This window comes from Anas platyrhynchos, chromosome 19 (genome assembly GCF_047663525.1).
Source record: "Anas platyrhynchos isolate ZD024472 breed Pekin duck chromosome 19, IASCAAS_PekinDuck_T2T, whole genome shotgun sequence".
NCBI classification, from domain to species: Eukaryota; Metazoa; Chordata; class Aves; order Anseriformes; family Anatidae; genus Anas; species Anas platyrhynchos.
The window spans coordinates 2,878,237-2,897,858 of NC_092605.1; the positions used below are offsets into that span (position 1 = coordinate 2,878,237).

The 19,622-nt window shown below is 51.8% G+C and overlaps 2 protein-coding genes across 3 annotated transcripts in view; one reads left to right on the forward strand and one right to left on the reverse strand.

The window, feature by feature from the left end:
* Positions 1–19,295, reverse strand: part of ARSG (arylsulfatase G) — a 45,131-nt gene extending 25,836 nt beyond the window's left edge. The window contains exons 1-3 of one of the 2 annotated variants that reach the window (XM_038165202.2): positions 18,745–19,295; positions 18,271–18,445; positions 17,237–17,362 (exon numbers count right to left, since the gene is read on the reverse strand). The gene's annotated coding sequence lies outside the window, so the exon portion shown is untranslated. The remainder of the gene's footprint in view (positions 1–17,236; positions 17,363–18,270; positions 18,446–18,744) is intronic. The other variant, XM_038165200.2, reaches the window with a different exon arrangement.
* On the forward strand, positions 337–8,978 carry SLC16A6 (solute carrier family 16 member 6). The gene is made up of 6 exons (XM_027471397.3): positions 337–549; positions 2,194–2,435; positions 3,024–3,167; positions 3,750–3,878; positions 5,040–5,867; positions 6,468–8,978. Exons 2-6 carry the CDS (start codon positions 2,201–2,203, stop codon positions 6,719–6,721), a joined length of 1,590 nt encoding a protein of 529 aa, XP_027327198.3. The 5' UTR covers positions 337–549; positions 2,194–2,200; the 3' UTR covers positions 6,722–8,978.
* Positions 19,296–19,622: the final 327 nt, after the last annotated feature.

Below are 19,622 nucleotides of genomic sequence, written 5' to 3' on the forward strand. Positions count from 1 at the left end.
CACCCCCCATAACCCCTCTTATCCCCCCAAAACCCCCATTAACCCCCTCCAAACCCCCCATATCCCCCCATACCTCCCCATTAACCCCCTCCAAACCCTCCTAACCCCCTGTAACCCCCCCTTATTCCCCCCAACCCCCCTAAAACCCCCCATTAACCCTCCTACACCCCCTATAATCCCCCTTAACCCCCCCATAACCCCCCTTATCCCCCCCAACCTCCCCCTTATCCCCCCCAAATCCCCCATTAACCCCCCCTTATCCCCCCCCCACCCCCCATACCCCCCCCCCATCACCTCCCCCCTAACCCCTCCCCGTTCCGTTCCGTTCCGAGCCGCGCCGCAGCCGCGCCGGGCGCGCACATGGCGCTGCGGAGCCGCCGGCGGGGACCGGCTGCAGCCGGTCTATAAAGGGCCGGCCCCGAGCGGCCGCGGGCACCGGCAGCAGCCGCGGGGGCCCCGGGAGCAGCCGGCGGGCAGCGGGGCCGCCTCCTCGCCCAAGGTGGGGGGGGGCTGCCGACCATGGGCCGCCCCTAGCCCCCCTGCACCCCGGTGAGTTTGGGTTTTTTTTTATTATTTTTTTTGCTATTTGGGGTGGGGGAGGGCTGGGTTACAGGGTTGGTTTGTTATTTTTTTTTGCCATTTTTTTTCTATTTTTGCATTTTTTGGGGGGTATTTTGTGCCCCCCCCCCCCTCCCCTTCCCTTCTCCACTTTGCCTCCCCTCCCCTTTTCCGCATCCCTTTATTTTTAGCCGGCGGCCCCGGCGCCCGCCGAGGAGCCGGTGCGGCGGTGGCGATGCAGAAATCAGGGCTGAAATGTGCCCTAAGTGATACGGGGGGGCTTTATCCTCACCCCCCCTTTATCCCTATCCCCCTCCCACGGCTCACTTTAATCCCCCCCGATCCCGAAATGCCCATTATGCACGCAGAGACCTGGGATTATTTCGTTTTTTTTTCCCTAAATAGCGGGGTTCCTCCTCACCTCGCCCCCACCCCCGGTGCTGTGACACCGGGAGCTCAGCCCTGACCCCGCACCCTTTTTTGGAGGGGGGGGGGGGGCACGGACAAACTTCAAACCCCACCGGTGGTCGTGGCCCCCTTTCCCAAGCCACGGGAAGGATGCTGGAGCCCACACCCGGCTCCATCCCTTGGCAGAACCCCCTTGGAGAGCCGTGCACCAGCCCCAACCCACCTTGGGGCACCCCACAGGGGGGGCAGCGGGGTGCTGGGTGCCCCCTACACCCCCCTGGGGGGGCGCAAAGCCCTCGCCAGGTCCCCCCAAGGCCACTTGCTGTCACCCATGGGTGCCGCAGCCGGGCGGGCGATGGGCGAGAAGTTCCCCCGTGGGATGGGGAAGCGCTACCGGAGCCGTTTGGGGTGGAAAATGGAGGAGGGAAACGCCTGGCAGAGCAGGGAAAGGGGGTGGCAGCTTTTGGGGTGCAGCCCCCCGCCGTCCCCCAACCCGGCTGGGTGCTGCGCCCCACCATCGGGATGTCCCCGTCCCCGTCACCGCAGGTGTCGCGGCGCGGCTGAGCCCGAGGGCTGCATGGGGAGCTGCTGGCAGCGGGGGCGTCCCTGCTGCGGCCACGCAGACCCCCGGGAAGGTGAGGGCAGGCAGGGCTCGCAGCCCCGGAGCGGTGTTTTTTTGGGGGAAGGAGCACGCACCCGGGGAGCTGCTGGCTGCCCCGAGCACCGGCAGCCGCTCAAGGCAACGCGCTTTGGCTTGCAGCAGCGTGCCGGCTCGTGGCACCGAGCAGCCCCGCAGGAAAGTAGGCAGCACCCAAAGGTGCTGGTGGGTGTCCCCCTGGATGTCAGGGAGGCGGGAGGATCGGGGATGGGGAGCGCCGTGGGAAGCCCGGGCGATCCGAGCCCTCTCCGGGTGCCGCGGTGGATCTTTCACGAACTGCATCCAGCCCCCTGCGCTGAACCGCAGCCGCTCGCTGGGTTTTGCTGCTGGGAACAGCTCACCCTGGTGCTGAGCGGGGAGTTTCTAGCCCTCGGTTCAAAGGGCAGGAGCAGAAATGGTCCCTGCGGGACCATCGAGGGAGGAACTTGAGCCCAGCGCCTGCATTTAATTCCTCAGCAGCCCAGGGACTGGCTGAGGGCACCTTACTGATGGTTTGGCTGCTAGGCCATGCCTCCGTAAGCAGAATTCTTCTGAGGCTGATGCCTGGCTTGTTCTCTCCTCTCTCCCAGATCAAAAATGACGGTCAAAGCTGTAAAAATGCCGTGCACCACTCCAAATGTTTATACTAAAGTGCCTGACGGAGGATGGGGTTGGACGGTTGCTTTTGCTTTCTTCTTCGTGGAAGCTCTGACGTACGGCATCATCAAATCCTTCGGCGTCTTCTTCAACGACCTGATGGACAGCTTTGACGAAACCAACAGCAGGATATCCTGGATCATATCCATCTGTGTGTTTGTGCAGACCTTCACAGGTAAGAGTAAAGGGCACCGGTCAGAAGGTGCAGCCGTGCTGCTGACTCAGCACCCGAGGGCCTGGTATCTGGGATATCTGGGACTTGTCTCTAATGGCTCCACGCCACGTAACCCCATAAAGCCTGGAGGCCGTGTTCCTGGAACACCACAGATCGGCTGTCTGGACCTGCCAGTCTCTCTGAGCCACTTGTCCTGCATGGCATGAGGGTGCAGCCCCCGTCCCTGGCTCCAGGGGCTGAGCCCAGCCCGGCTGCTCGGCTCTCATCAGCAAGGAAACTGATGAAAAGAGAATTTCACAACCTAATTCCTCAGTGAAAAGCCTCAAACGTAACCTGAGCTTCACCGAAACCCGCTTGTTTCAATGGGTTTTGCCGCAGGTTTGTCCCGGGCTGCCGTGCCTGGGTCTCTTCTGGAAGCTTTTTACCTGGGGGTGGTTGCAGGGGCGATGCTCTGCGAGGTTGAACGGGGAAGGCGATAACGTGGTGGGGACAGGGAGAGGGCAGAGGTGCAAGGAGAAGCTCCGAAGGGGATGGCAGCCGGGGAAGCTGCTGACCTGTGTGTTAACCACCGCCCTGTGCTGCCCACAGCTCCTCTGTCAACCGTCCTAAGCAATCGCTTCGGTCACCGCTTCGTGGTGATGGCCGGCGGGGTGCTGGTCAGCACAGGCATGGTCACTGCCTCCTTCGCCCGCACCGTCGCGGACATGTACGTCACCATCGGCCTCGTTTCTGGTGAGTTGTCCCCGTCCCAGTCCCTCTGTGCACCTTCACGTGGCTTCCAGCCAGCTCTGCCTGGGCGCTGGGCAGGAGCCCCGCTCGCTGCTGGTTTAACTGGGATCGCTGGGGAGGAGAGAGCCCTTTGCAGGTCAAATCCTCCTCCTTTTCCCTCGCTTCTTGTCCCTGTTATCTCGCCCTTTTTCCAATCTGGCCTGGGTGCCCCGCTCACATCTGCTGCCAGGGAGCTTTGCCTCGCGTACGGGGGCAACTGCTGCGGGCTCAGAGCCTTAAAGCAGATGAGGTCCTGAAAGCAAACACTGCTCTGTTTGGGAACAGGAGGCACTGCCTAGCAGGTTTGGGGTTTTGGGCCTTGTGTTTTGTTTTCTTCTTGGGTTTTGCTTTTGTTTTTTTTCTCTCGTCCAATTTAAAAAAATAACATTTTGGTTTCCCCAATGGTTTTCTTCCAGGGTGACTTGCTGAGTTGGCCGAAATGATACTGTAATCTCACCACCAGGAAAGCTGACTTAACGTGTTCTCGCATCAGTGTTTCCCCCTCCCTTTCTTGTTGTTATGGCAATTTTTGGCATTTATTCACAGGCCTCGGATACTGCCTCTCTTTCCTCCCGACTGTCACCATTTTATCACAGTATTTTGACAAAAGGCGCTCGCTGGTCACAGCAGTGGCATCGACAGGGGAATGTTTTGCTGTCTTCTCCTTCGCACCAGGTACGGTGCCTGAATTCCGTGAATTCCTGCATGCCTAAAACCCCAATCCTGCCCTGATCCTCTTCCCAACCAAGAGGTGCTCGTTGGCCTTGCCATGAGCTGCTGCAGCCCCCAGGTTGTAGCTGATGTGCCTGTGGCTCTTCTTTGTGATCCTAAAGAGCGGTCTGACCATGGCAAACACCCTCCCCTGCCCCCAGCAGCCGAGGTGCTGTGCATCAGGGAGGGATCCCGAGTCCCCCAGCACAAGGGATGGTGCTGGAGTGCCTGCAGCCACCCCGAGCTGCAGCAGGGAGAGGGAAAGGGGCACAGGCAGGTGCTGGGGAAAGGGCTGCGCTCCCCCCAGCACTGCCTGGCACACTGGGCCCTGCCACGCTGCTGCCCGACCCGCTGGCTCCCTATATAGAGCTGGCAGGCTAAAAATAAGACTTGAGAAACTCCAGCTATTTAAAACACAGGCAGCACTAACCTTTAGGAGCAATTATTTGTGGGCTCATGCTGAGCACAGGCAGATGGATGGCCACAGCCTGCTGGGGACCTGCCCCCAGCCCAGGAGAGGAGTGCATCCCACATGGCCCCATCCTGCCCTGTCCCCAGCAGCGTGTCTCGGGCCTTTCCTTCAGATGGCAGCCTCGTGTGCACCCTTCTGCCTGGCTAATGCCCATCCCAGAGCTCATCTGGTTGCAGCTGAGGGCTTGTAATGAAGCAGCCGCACGCACCTTTGAGCGAGGCCGAGAGACTTCCTCTGGTAGCTGGTTGCAGGGTGGGGTCAGCTGAAAGAGGAAACTCAAGCGTTGCGTTCGCTCTCATTCACTAAAAATAACCCCACCTCCATCCCTGCACATCCCAAACCCCCTGGGACCTCCGAAGTGACAAGCAGCAGGATCGCTTCTGCTAGCCAGATGTGAGATGTGGTGCCTGGGCTCCCTGCTGAGATCTGGGTGCCCACCCCTGGGTGGCCCTGGGCAGGGCAGGAGGGGCCCACAAGGGTTCTCAGGACCCTTTGAGGTGCTCAGGACCAAGCTGAGGTGCTTGGGACCCTTTGACTGGTGCCCGAAGTGCCACGGCTTTGGTTGCTCCGCTAACCTGAAATTCAGACAGCTTCTTGGTGTGGCCGCAGGGGTTTTTTTAGTTACGCTCTGTTCCTGTGCTCTCTTTCCTCAGCAATTACTGCTCTGAAGGAGCAGATCGGCTGGAGATACAGCCTGCTGTCTGTTGGGGTGCTGCAGCTGAGCATCGTCGTCTGCGGGTCGCTGCTGCGCCCCATTGTCATCAAAGAGCAAGCAGAAGAAGAAGTGAAAGCGCAGCCTCCGGAGGAGCCCACGGAGACAAAGTACATGCTTGAAAACGAGCAAACACGCACCTCAATAGAGTCCATTGACTCAGGAGTCGAAATAACTACCTCACCCAGAAATGTGCCTGGAAACACCAAAGCAGAGCCGAAAAGTGAAGAACCAAAGGAACATGCACAGACCCTCGTTGGAAACAACAGCCCCCCTACAGAACCAAAAACCAAACTACTGGACTTTTCTGTGATGAGAGACTCTAGCTTTATCTGTTATGCATTCTTTGGCCTATTTGCTACCCTGGGGTTCTTCGCTCCCTCCCTGTACATCATTCCCCTGAGTCGCAGCCTTGGCATCAGCAAAGACCACTCTGCATACATACTGTCTGCCATGGCGATCGCAGAGGTCTTTGGCAGAATTTCAGCTGGCTGGGTTCTCAACAAGAAGCCCATCCGCAAGATCTACATCGAGCTCATCTGTGTCGTTCTGCTGTCTGTAGCACTGTTTGCCTTCCCTTTCGCCTCCGAGTTCTGGGGGCTGATGACATGTAGCATATTTTTCGGGTTCATGCTGGGAACAGTAGCGGGCACACACATTCCTCTGCTGGCAGAAGACGACGTGGTTGGCATTGCAAAAATGTCTTCTGCAGCTGGAGTCTACGTCTTCATTCAGAGCTTAGCTGGGTTGGCTGGCCCACCCCTTGCAGGTAACTAAAACTTCCCTCGTGCTTTTTGTGTGCCTGATAAATGCTGGTGCTGACCTGTCTAGAAGGTGTTGTGATGGCCCTAGTCGTAGTGCTGCCCTAAAGACCCACAGCTAGCGCGAGGAGGCTCTCGGAGCCAGAAGACTGCTGCAATGCAGCTCTGCAGAGTCCCAAAGACGAGGCAGGCTCCACGGAGGAACCTCAGGGCAGAGAAAAATGCTGCAGTGCTGCCCTGATCCTGTTAGAAACCCAACGCTGACATCAGTTCAGGCTGTAGTGAGCGGCAGAAGCAGACTGCTTTCCCTGTGCAGGTGGTCTTACCACACACTGCAAAAAAAAAAAAAAAAAAAAAAGTGACGTCTATCAGAGGAGAAGTATTTCAGTCCCAGTGTCCCTGCAGTGACTCAGGTCTTCTGACTTGCAGAAAGATGACTAAACGAAATGTTTTCCCACCTTTCCTTTAAGGTAGCATCTGGTTGTCATCAGTTATCTTCTCCTTGCAAATATTGATGCAGTGGGCCCTGTAGGAATCCTCTGCTAAGTGGGGTGGGCAAGAGCGTGGGGGAAGGTTGCGGCTAACTAGTGTAAATGTGTCTTCCATAGGTGTCTTAGTGGATAAAACACAGAACTACAGCTCAGCCTTCTACTCCTGTGCTGCTGGCATGGTCCTGGGTGCTGTGTTTCTGTCCTTGGTGAGGCCATGCAAGGCTGGGCTGTGCCACCGGCAGCAGCCGGGCGCAGAGGAAGGTGCAGCAGAAGGCACGGCGGAAGGCACGCAAGACTTGCCAGAGGACTTCATCGAAATGGATATCGGAAAAGCAGATCATTCAGGAAAAGGCTGTGACAGTGCAGCGTAAAAAACTGTCCCTTCTCCATCTAACGTACTTGGTGTAAGCCTGGGGAACGTGTCAGCTCTGCTCCACATTTTAAAACTACATTCTAAAGGGAATGTGAAATTTTAAATGTGAACAGAACAGTTGCTATTAACAAACAACTTTTTTTTTATTGTTAGAAAGAACTTTTTTAACCAACAATGGAAAGCTCCATAGAAAATACAGATAGCCACATAAGAATAATTCGTGTCTAGCATGAAGCTGTGATGCACACTCCTGCTTTCCCGATAACACGCATAGGTAAAGGCTCGACTGATCCCACGTGGAAAACAGAACAGCAGAAGCAGCCCGTGCAAGGCAACCTGGCAGTGCAGTCTCTGACTGGCTCCGTTCATCCCGTACTGCAGATCCTGCACAGTCACAAACCAATTGCACCAACTAGAGATGAGTATTTGTGCAACACTAGTAGCCAACTGCATTTTCTTTCGGAAGAATACGGACTTATATTTTAGACTTGAGGAGGAGGCTAGGCTAGATAGCTGACTTAAACCATTGCTATTGTTCTTCTAATTAACTTGAATGTCACAAATGCTGGGAAATCAGAGGTTCCATATGTCTTTGTGGCCAGTTATTACTGCACATATTTCATGATAAGATCATTTTTCTTCTCCTGATTGGTTTCCTTCGAACCGCCTTGTATCACTAGTGTGCCCAGATGTACTGTTTCTAATTTAACTAGTATTTATTAATTTATTCTAAGATAGTTAAAGGACATTATCGTAACTGGAGAGGAAAAATAATCTTTTGCATAATGGAAAACTGTCTTTACATCAAACCTTTCAATACCTATCTTGTATTGCTAGCTTGTGAAATTGTTGGGGAAACTCACAGCATAGACTATAGCTGTTTTTAATAGGTAGGCCCTAGGTAACCCCCTTGTTATTTAAAATGATAATAATAAAAACCCTACAGATTCACTATCTCCTTCCATAAGGCCTCAGCTGCTGTCAGTGGACCTGGCTCTACTGCTGAAAGCAGACCGCCACGCAGTGAGGATTTGGCCCAGCGTGTCTTAACATCTGAATGTACCCAAACGTCTCACCTAGGGGTGCACGGGGACGGCTCTGCCACATCTCTGAACGAATGTGGAGTCCCTCGATGCTGTCCTGGCCAGAGGCTGGTCCCAGCAGTGCCCCTTCCTCCCCAACCTCAGTGAGAGGCCTTTTGCTGCTGACTTCAGTGAGACAAAGAACTGGAGCCCATGTGTATTTAATGTGTAAAAGGAAGTATAAAAGACCACGTACTAGCTGTTCATTTAGTCTTAACAGGAGCGATTCCTATTCCCAGTGACACAAGCTTGCTTACCCCACCTATGTGCATCTTACCGCCTCTAGGCAACTCAGGGGGAACAAATAAAATGAGTCTGTTTCAGTTTGAGTACACGTGCTTTGGAAAAAAAAAAAAAAAGCATTTCTGTGTATTTAAGTGGAAGTGGCATCATGCATTAACTGCTACACTGACATGTCCGTGTCTTTTACCAGCCATAGAAACGTGGGACAATCTGTAGAACTCCTCTTTGGGAAGGTGCTTGATTTGTTTTTGTCTTAGATGTCCAAAAAAAACCACCAGAAACAGGCACTCATGCAACGAAGTGGCTAGAGCAATCCATCGTCACTGCCTGAAAACTGTTGTGACCATGCTGCAGTCTCGTGTCCTTTCTATGCCTCAGCACTTTATCACCCACAGCAGAACCTCGCTGCGTCGCGCCAAGGACTGGAAGACCCCTTACCGAGAACTCGAGTGTTGCGAGTCAGTGAGTAACTGAACAAATCCCGCGTTGCATTCAGATGTACTTTATTTATTGTTAATTTATGATACTTCAAGCATTTGGGTAAATGTTCTGTAGCCTATAATTGTAAGATTATTGAAGTCTTTGTAATATGAGACCTCACTACAGCACTTTGCTATTACAACTCTGCTTGGAAGTGGAATAAGGCCTCCAGGTTTTGCGTGTGTGTGAAAGCTCCCTGTTCTGCAGATTTACGAGGTTCTACTGTAACTTTTTTTACAACAATTTCCAATACAGATCAAATAATACGTTTGTCACTGACCTCGCCGTACGTTTCTGTCCTGTCTGTGTGTGCGCGGGCTCGGCAGACCCAGACGCGGGCTTCAGTGTGCCCAGAACAGGATCTACCCATTTGTAATGCACCTAGTGGGCTCTGGAAAAAAAACCCTAAAACACTGACTTTGCAATAAACTTTTCCTTTTTTTTCCCTTTTTTTTTGAATGATTAAGAAAATGAAGGAGCTCCTTTCCGTGCCTCCCTCCTGCCTGTCCCTAGGAGCAGGGCTGGGTCTCTGCTGGCCTTGTGGTGCTTCGGGGTCCCACTGCTGCTTCCCCTCCTGAGGCTGTGGTGTTGCACTTCCTCGGGCTGAAGTGGTGTGGTTACCCTGCAAATTGGGCAATCCTACAATCATACCTTCCTTTAAATGAGCTGTTTGGAAGCCATCTGCTTGGTGCTGACCTCGAGGGGACTCCTGCAAACCCTCAGCAGCGCAGGCCTGGTTCTGGGCAGCCTTTTCTCCTTCTGAGCGGTGGCTGAATTGGCGGTGCTTAGGGACATTATCCTCGCGGCTTCAAGAAGCAGGCAATCATGTAATTATTTTATCATCTCGCTGAATTGCAGAATACTTTCTACGTGCCAGGCTAGGCGGCTCCCATATCAAAAATCAAACTAATAAATACCAGGCCAGTCGCACTAAGGGGCACTTTTCCCTTCCCCAAACCTTATTTCTCCCTCCACCACGCGACGTTACGCCCTTCCTTGTTTAACCTGTAACTCCTAGACTCACCAAGCCCTACCAGGAGTAATATGGCCACGCTGCTAAATTCCAAATACAAATGTGTTAGATCTGCAAATGACTCGTTGAAGGACTCATCGCACCACCGACAGGCATTAATTGCAATTTATTTTCATTCTAATTGCAAAAGTCCCAGAACAGAGGTAGGTGATCACACGTGCAAGCAGAGCAGACGACACAAATACCAAGCTCCCAGGAAGCCAATCTGTCTCCCAATCTGACTCTGGCTCCATTGCAGCAGTGAACAAACACGATTTGCAACAACTTCCCCAAAACAACAACAAAAAAGCACTACAAAGGCCGCACACTGTTCACATCCTTATAAAGATGAGCACATAAAACTGTAACACTATCAGATGTCTCCCAGCACACAAACAATTTGGAGTAATTCTTCCCACCTGGTTTAAATTAATGGCCCATGACCTCCCTGCTCATCCTGGTATGAAGGCATTAATGCCAGAACAAAATAGGGTGTAAATGCTTTTATTCAGTAACCGTGTATAGCTACTTCATGCCAGTAAATCAGAGGGCAACGAGCGACAGAAGTCACTTCTGCGAGCCTCGGTATCCCTTTCCAAAGGACTTGTACAAGATTTTATGCTCCTGTAGCCATCTAGCCAACGAGGCCACTGCCAGGCAGATGTAAATAAAGGAAATTGCACAAGGGCAGCTTGCAGCAGGACGAGCAGCCCTCAGCCCCTAGGTGTCTGTCCATTCTATAGCAGAAAGGAAGCTGTACAATGTTGTTTTTTTGTCATTTTTTCCATTTAAAACTAAAGGGAACGGCAAGCTCTTAGTTTTTTTTTCACTTGTTTTAGATAAGCCAACGTCAGGCTCTTAAAGGGACAAACAAGTCTTTAAAAATAGCTAAACTGGTTTGGGAGAGACCGGAAAAAAATGAAGTAGGTGCTTACAAAACAACACAAGTGTTTTAATGATTCCCCTCAGATGTTACTTGTTAGCATCTGAGATCATTGTTTTCCAGCTGCCCGTAGTAAACATGACCTGAATTTTTTGGTGATGCAAGCACTGACAGCAATCCCTCTCCCTCTTTAAGGCTCATCCTTAGGATGTTCAGAGCTCAGTTGTAGCAGGACGCTCGCTGAACCGCTGGCTTTGCTGAAAGACAACGACAAGGCACCGCTTTCCAGAGGTGGGACCCTGCACTTGACCACTTGGTGACATCGGAAGACCAAATCCCTCCTTGGTCCTGCAGTGCCACGCCGAGGACTCGCTTTCCCCTCCGGTCAGCGAGGTTCTGCACCACCAGCACGGATCCAGAGGGACGGGGGATGCCGGTTGGGGCTGGAGAGGGAACAGTTCCCTCTAGTGTAGCGCTGCTGCACGAGGCCTGGGAAAGGCTCTCGAGCATCCGAAGCTGCTCTCGGTTCCAGAACCCCACCTGCAGCTGCAATGTGTGTGCCTCCCACGGATGCAAGCCACCTCTGGGGCTCCTGGCAGGAACACGCTGAGATTTTGAGATCTTCCCCCCGTAGTTTTGCTCACCCAGACTTTTACTTGCAGGATATGCAAACTCGGGGCTGTGTTAGCATAAAGCTTTTCTTTTTTTTTTTTCCTTTTTTTTTTTTTTTAATTTTCCTTCTTGCAAATTGCAGCAAGCCACCTAATAAATCAAACACAACCCCCCACCCTCTTTCCTACAGCAGTTGTCAAGCTCCAGTTACGACAATTTGCGGTAAAATATTACTCACCAACACTTTGGCCCGTGCGAGCAGCTCTGCCTCTGTAAAGACAGCCCCCTAAATCACTGCTTTGTCACAGAAGCCACAAGCATAACCAAAAGACTTATTACACGCAGACATTATGAGAATAAGGCCAACGAGACAATAGCTTCCCCGGCTTCCTTTTTGTCAAAGCTTTCATTAATGTTGTGAACGGGTTTTTCTGCTGCGGCCGCTGCCGGCTGCCAGCCACAGCCCGGCTGGCAGCAGCACGGCACAAACCGGCCCCAGGGAGCCCCAGCAGCAGCGAGACCAAGCATCACCTCCTGCTCAGCATCTCCTCGTGCCCAGCATCGCCTCGTGCTGGGTCAGATCCTGCCCTCCCCGGGCACTCTGGCGATTTCCTTTTGGTCTCCGCGAGGTTGCACCAACACCACGGGAAGTGATCACAGGGAGGCATTTCAAGCACATCGAGGCTTTTGCATTTTGCCATTGATGTGGCTGGGTTTTTTTGTTGTTTTGTGTTGTGTTTTTTTTTTTTTTAACCTGCTGCAAAATGTGTCAAAGATATGAAATAACCTGAGAAATTGCAGCTGGGGTTGAGGGCCTGCAGGAGATGGACACGTGGGCGGCAGGCACCAGTTCCATACCAGGTAGGTGTCCCACCACAGCCCCAACCGGTGGGAGCAGAGCTCTGAGGACAACTGGGCTCCCCCAGCCACTTATGCTCACAATTCAGCACGTGCAGGAGGGAGCGAGCACAGTAACCACTACGCTCTGGCACTCACACCCTGCATTCCCCCAGAAAACCTGCAGCAGAGTGAGGGGAAGAGGCTGCTCTCGTGTGCACAGCAGAGGGGCTCCCTGCCCGCTGGGAAATGTCCCTTCCCCTCCTCCTGCAACAGCCCAGGCCTCCAGCACGAGCTCTGAGCTTGCCCTGATCACACCAAGTAAATCAGCAAACCCTGCCTGTGCTTGTATCTCCCTTCCTTACGCACCCCCGGCGTTATCAGCAAGAACTTATCAGCGGCAGCCACTCGGGAGGAACAGCCCCATGGCATTATCGGGTGCCGCAGGGCTGGGAGCGCTGCTGGCAACCGGTCCCACAGCCGCAGGGCTCAGGCTGGCTCAGCACCTCCAGGAAAAGCCAGATTCCCTCCTGGACATTGCCAAGAAAGCCCCCAAAGCTGACGTACTCGCTGCCCAAAAGCCAGCCCAGCACCCGCTGGGTCCCACTGGGTGCCTGTTCCCCAGCTTGCACCGAGCCCCTGCAGCGAGGAGCGCAGCCAATCCTTAACCCACGGCCCTGTTCTGCCCCAACACCCCCTGCACATAACCCCGTGAGATGTTCAGCCCCTGCCCTTGCACAACAGCAGCTCTGGCAGCAGCCAGACTCCTGTCCACACGTACCTGCAGGGAAAGCTCTGTCCCCACAAGGCGTTCCTTCCCTCCCTCCTGCCGTGACTCACAGCATTCCCCACGTGCTGCTAGTAATAAAGTACATTAAATAAACCATACCTGGAAAGGCAGAGTCTGCAGGCTTTATGTTTCCTATCCCTTTTTCTGGCTGTTTTTGTGCCCCCTCGGCTGGTGGAGAGTCAGAGCCCTCCAGAACTCCTCTCAATATCACGACCGAGGGCTCTCAGGAGTGAACCTGGAAGCACGCTCCCTCAACAACCACCAGGAGAAACCCTGGGGTGAACAGATCCCCTCGATATTTAAATACCACACCACATTCAATCTCTAGTTCATGAAACGTTTTCACTGAGACTGCCCCTATCCTCTCCTGTGGTATCCTCACACCTCTAAGATGCTTTTTCCATCTGTTTTGGGCAGCTCGGAACCAAACAAGCATTTTCACGAATTTCTTCAAATACACACCTCACTTTAAATGCTGGAAGAAAGCAAGGCTGAGCAGAGCACTGCCAACAGTGCTCTTCAAAAGGTTACAGGCTCCTAAAATCTATCAATAATAGACTTGTTTCTTTATTTTACCAATGTACGTGCTTGTAGAGGGCACGTCCCACCTCTGCAGGCCGCTGAGTTGGTGCAATCTGATCAGTGGCAGCACTTGGAAGTCTTTTCTGGACAATATTCTTCCAGGAAGAACACTGATCTTGCAGCCCAACCTACACGTGGGATTTCTTGGTGCAAAAGAAGGGGCCAAAGTGGTCGGCTAACAGTGTGTAAAGGGAGAACTGAACAGAAACTGTATTTCTACCAAATTCACTTGTTTATATGCAAGGAAATGCCAGTAACAAACATCAGAATGTGCAAGCATTCTATTTCAACACAGCATTTACATACATAGATGCACTTGGTGTGTACTTCCTCGTTGTCAGAACAGCAGATAATTCACACGCTTCAGAAACATTAATTGCTCACAGTGTGTGAGACCAGGAAGGGAGAGCAAAGGGAGATTTGTGCACCAGGGAGCAAAAATTAATCCTGAAAATTGGGCGCAGTGGGAACTCTCACCTGTCAGCTTCATTTGGGGCCCTGGGCACAGCGAGTCAATTTTCCAGCAAAGGAAATATCCTACCTGGGTGACGTGAAGCAAATGAAAGCCTAACCAAATCCTGATAACAGTAATTACAAATAACACCCCGGCCCAGGAAATTAAACCTTTCACATGAAGTGCCAATTAAATCCGTGAACCGGATTCAGAAAAAAATAGAAGCTATGTAAACAACCTGGATTAAAGCTCAAGGTGCCTTCGCTCAACCTTCCTGCAAACTCCTGGGTGCAACTTTTGATCCTCTCCTTGTTACCCTCTCTCTCTATGGACACATCCTGGTACCCACAGAGGCTCTTTCAGGCCAGCACATGTCATGCTCAGAGACCATTTCTCCCCACCTACAGCGCCCTAAATTTAGCTGCTCATTCACAGCCGCTCCTTTCACCTGCAAACACTCCTCTACTTCCGCACGGGGACTCTCACTCCGGCAATTTTGTTACTGGTCTGGCAATAAAGGAAGAATTAAACAGCCCAAGAATCTGCTGCAGCTGCGTGCCGTACAGCACACCCCGGGCCCCGTTTGTAAAAGAAGCTGCAGACAAACGTTCCTGGATACACGCGGCATCAGCAGAGACCAAACACTGCAGCATCGTGTTAGCAACCAGCGGCAGCCAAGGGATGATACAAGCATTAGCTTTTCAGTGAAGAATTTTTAAGGCACTGGTAGATTCTTGTCACACGGCGCATTTTAAAATAGTTCATAGTAAATGATGGAAAATAACCCTTTAAATACAGGAGCTTTTCCGTATGTGCTGGACGCTCTTCCCGTGTGCTTTAGTCCTGCTAATAACCACCTGCAGCTCTCCTCAAACACTTTGAGAAACTTTGGTGTGTGTCTTGAATCCCGTACTGGGTCCTGTCACTGTTTTGCTATCGCCTTCAGCCCTGACAGTGCTCACATAACACATTACATGGGCAACAAGGAATAAGAAAGTTGAAAGATTTTTCTCTTAACAAGATTAAAGCTACTTTCAAACTCATTCTTTCTTATCACCACGTTCCACTTCTCGTGTATAAAAGCAGCAGGGGTTAATGCTAGCTAGAAGGTTGTCAGCCCCCCCAGCAGAACCCTCCTGCTTCACTCCCAAACACCCTGACTCTTCTGTAACACCTGCTTCTTGTTAGCAAAACAAATAAACAGTTTGTTACTAACCACATGTATAACTCTCTGCCACTGACATTTCTTTGCATGTCTCAGACCACAGTTTCCTTTGGAAACCCTGAACTTACGTGCTCCCTTAGTTCTTACGTTTGCAAGGCTGCAGAACGATGAGAAAAACAAGAAAACACGCACAGGCAGAAGCTACAGTATCTACAGCAACAGCTGAAACACAAACTGAGGGAGGGCTTGTGAAATTCACCCCGCCAGGAAGTTAAAAACGAGGCTGACCAGCACACGCCATGGGTGTTGTAACCAAATCTCAAGGGCTAGGTGGCAGCTCCCAGGCAGGGCTCCTGCTCCCATCACCCTGTACAGAGAGAGAGAGAGAGGAGCTGCCACACAGCTCTAAGAAAAAAGGCAAGTCACCAATCTTCCTGGGCTGTTTGGGTAATACCAGTCTGCTCCTCGACACCTTTATCCCCAGGAGGCCTTGGGAAGGGCTGTTTAGCTTTGAAGACACGCTGCAGGCAGGCAGGAAGCACTGCTCCTGCCCCAGCACAGCAGACCTGCGGTGACAGCGACGGGAAGCAGCTGAGGCTGTGCACGTGCAGCAGCTCCAGGCACCAGCTCGCAGCTCTCCCTGCCCCCAGAGCTCCGTGGTTTGCCCTGCTAGGAGGTAGAGGCAGCAACGCTGTGCAGGTGGATGAGCAGCGGGAGCTCTGCAGCACGGGCTGCCAGCAGCACAGCCCCGGTGCTGCTGGAGGGGAAGGAAAATTTGGGTGCTGGGTTCTGTGCCTGCCCCATCCCCAGACGTGACAACTTGCTGTAGTGATGAGGCTGAGGGCAGTGTGTGGAAATGAGGTGGGCAGAGGGTGCCTGCCTGGAGCCCTGCAGCACGCACTGCAGCCACAGAACCCCAAAATACACCAAATTTCCCTCGTCAGGTCTGAAAAACTGACCGTGTTAGGTAAACTGTTGCTACCTCCACCTCCTCACCTTCCTCCACTCCTTTCCACCGACAGTACCTACCATGAAACGGGCTCCAGCTCACCTTGCGGGACCTCAGCAGCAGCAAAGCTGAGCCCAGGAGTAAAGGAGCCGTGAAAAAAAAAGCACAGCAGCAGCGGAAAAGCCCCCTGCTTCCCTCCAGCAGGCCCCTGCTGCTCCCAAAGTCAGAATCCCCTGAGAAGCTGGCAAAGGCGAAGCCCCCCGCTCCTCCTGGTACCTGCTGCTGGCTTCGGGGGGAGCAGGGATGGGATCAGGGCTGGGACCGGGCTGCACGGGCCGTGGGCGCCCCCTGCTGCCGCCCCCGCTGGATAGAGAAGCTCAGAACAGCCCCAGAGGTTCGGATAAAGGAGGCTGCAGCCACCTCCAGCAGCCTAAAAAGCCAGCGTGGGCTGCAGGTGAGATGTGCTGGGGAGCTTGGTCCTGCTAAGTGTGGGAGAGGGGGCACTGCTGGGCTTGGCTGCTACCAAACGGGGAAGGTGAGCCTGGAGCCTGGCTGCAGTTGGCATGCTGAACTCTAACCTCGCTGTCATCATTGCTTTTCAGCTTTCCATACTGTTTTTAAAGCTGCATGTCTCACTGAAGTCACTATAGGATTGCTACTGCCCATACCCGCACAGCCATGTACCCTGTCACTGTATGAATCTGACTTTTTAAGCACGATGTCCTTAGCAAAGTCGAGCTTTGTCAAGTCCCTTGATAGCTTTAATGAACACAGCCTTTGTTTTATGAGGGAAGGGCCAAAGAGCGTATTTATGACCAGCATGGTTTAGGTATCAGAGAATCCTGCTGTGACCAGGAGGCAAACTCATGCTCTGAACATGGCATGAGATCTCGGAGGGCCTGGCTCTTTCCCCTACTGCCCTTTCATACTCTGTGCCTTTAAGTTTACAGCAAAGTTACATTAGACTTAAATCCAGTCGGTCACATGTAATGAACATGTTTATGTATATAAAAACATGCACACTTTTTTTTTTTCCCTTGCAACCAAAAAGTTCCCCTCCTGGATTTTATTTGCATGGAAAACATGGCAAAAGAAAGGGTGCCTGAGCAGCACAGTGAATCAATACCACTTGTGGGATTGCTTTTTATAATGATTAGAACTTAATGAGTTGGAAATATATCCATCTTCTAAAAATCACAGAGCCATAAAACAAACTGCGAGGCACTGAGTATCGCTGCTCACCTTCTACTACACATACACAGCAAGCATGAGTTGGCATTTTTTCTATTAGAATAGAACAGAATAAAATGGTTCAGCTGGAAAGGCCCTACAAGGATCACCAGGTCCAGCTTAAGCTGTTTGTTCACATTTTGAAAGCCATTCAAGTTTTCAAACATACAAAGTTATGCTGTAAGACACGATACCTTTTGTCAAGGAAGCTTGTCCAAAGATGGAATTCCAAGACTCAATCTGGATAAAGCTCTGTCATTGCTATTCCCGCAACACACAAAGCAGCTGTCTTTTCTCCTTCGGGTATTTCAACAGATCCCCTGGGGGAAAAAGAAAAAAATCAATGAAAAGGCTTTTGTCAGGAAAAAAATAAATAACTTTTGTCAGGACAGAAGCAGAAATATATAGAAAAGCTGTGAACATGCAGGATTATTTTTACGTATGTAAATACATGCTGTTGAGCAGGAAAGTCTGAGTATTCAGATACAATAATATTCCAAAGAGAGACTTTTTAAGTGCAAGTCCTCTTTGCAGATTTGGGCCTTCACAAAAATTACCCCTTTAAAAAATTATTTTTTATCTTATTTGGTTCACAGATTGTTGAAATATTATTTTATAAAAGCAGAAAGAAAGGACAGTAAGAAATTTAGATATTTGAATCAATTGCTGATTGCTAGAGGAAAAAAGTCTTCCTAATCCTACAGATGCTAAGTGGACTCAGCAAAATTCCTAACAGACCACATCACAAAAAAATCACCACTTTGGATGATCAAACAGCAAATTTTATTACTGTGGTCCCACAGATTTTTTCTTAGCCTAACCAAGTTTGACAAGAACACAAATCCTACATTATTATGCTCAACAACAGGCAAAACATCCATCTGTCCACAGCATTAATTTAGGGGGTTTATTTCTCATACTCAGTGGCTGACAGAGCATGGACTTCACAGATGTAAAGGAGTAATTCAACCAGCTCACGAAGCATGAGCCTGCTGCTCTTAGATCATCCTGCTGTCTGCAGTGGGACTACTTAAATGAATAAAAGTTACAGAATCTAATAGCTGCAGGAGCTGGGATTTGGGCTTGCAAGACACCAGCCTCTAAACTGTGTTCACACCTATTATCTTCAGTACAAGGCCCTAAGAACAGTCTTTTATCAGACATCTCCCCTCTGATTAGTGACTAACAAAAAGTTCCCTCTGTTCATCAGTTTGTCAGCATTATGTACCTGCAGGAGTCTGTAGGCTACTTGTAGCGTGTTCATCTACTCCAAAAGCACACGCTGTACGTGAAACTGGAACGGGTTCCAGGATTTTCAGTCAGATCTCTGGAGACGGCTTCACAGCACTCCTTCAACCACGTCACATCATCTTCTGTGCTAACTTCTGACTCCTCGAACAAACCTGTAGGAGGGATCCAAAAAAGACAGAAGGTTATTAATTTTCTTGCTGCAGGATAAGCCAACCAACTTGCTTAACAGCTTTTTCCCAGAGCTGTAATACTTATTTCAATTTTTAATGAATTTCGATCCATTTTGTGGCAGAAAAACACACACAGAGCTGTTGCGTAGCATTTGTAACGTGCCTCGACTACACATGCGATCTTTTACAACTCCTGATAATCCCAGGACCTTGTTGCCACCTTAACCCGTAGCTAAAGGATAAAATAACTACGTGCAGTGGTCCAAACTAACGATATTTACCAATAGTTCCTGCAATGCAGGGTATCTCCTGTTGTGACACAGCAGGGCTTTGCTTATTGAAGCCCCGGCTGAAGGAAGAGGCAAACAGGCGTACCAGGCCTTGGCTGATTTTGGATATTTTCAGCCTCTATTTACAACAGGAAGGCGTCTGAGAGGAGGAGCGTACTTTCTCAACACGGTTAATTAAAAAGCGGTGAAAACGAGACAGGAAACATGAATGCGCCGCGATTCCGGGGCCGGCAGCAGGGCGGCCAGGTCAACCCGGCAGGCCGCGGTGCTATCGGAGCCGCCCCCGGGCTCTCGGTGCCGCCGAGCCCCGGTGGGACGGGGCCACCGCCTCGGCCGGGTCCCGGCTCCTCGCAGCGAGGCCTCGGGGCTCGGGGCAGGCCGGAGATCGAGGGCTGAGGCCCGGAGCCTTCCCCCGGCCGCCCTCCGCCCCTTTCTCCTCACGGGGGCGCCGGGCCCGCGGCGGGCGGAGCCGCGGCCGCGGCTGGGACCGGGCCCCCCGTGCCTCAGAGAAGCCCCTGGTCTCGGTCTCCAACCAGCCTAGGGTCGCTTTGGTTCCTCAAATCGATGTCTCCAGGACTGGGGGTGCCCCCTGAGCTGGGCTGGCAGCCCCCAAATCCCCCCCTGAGCAGCCCGTTCACATAGCACAGCACCACATGGGGCACGGTCACCCCTGAGCAGGGCGGATAAAATTAATAAATTTGGTGGCACAAACAGAGCAAATGGTGGCAAGGAGGGTACAACAAAGAGGGCCACACTAAGCACTTTGCAACTTTTTACACCAGAGCTGTGTGGAAACAGCAGCGTGCAAAGGGGAGCTTCATGGGGACCTTCAGAGCATCGCCCTGTCACGGGTGTAGGACTCGTGTAGG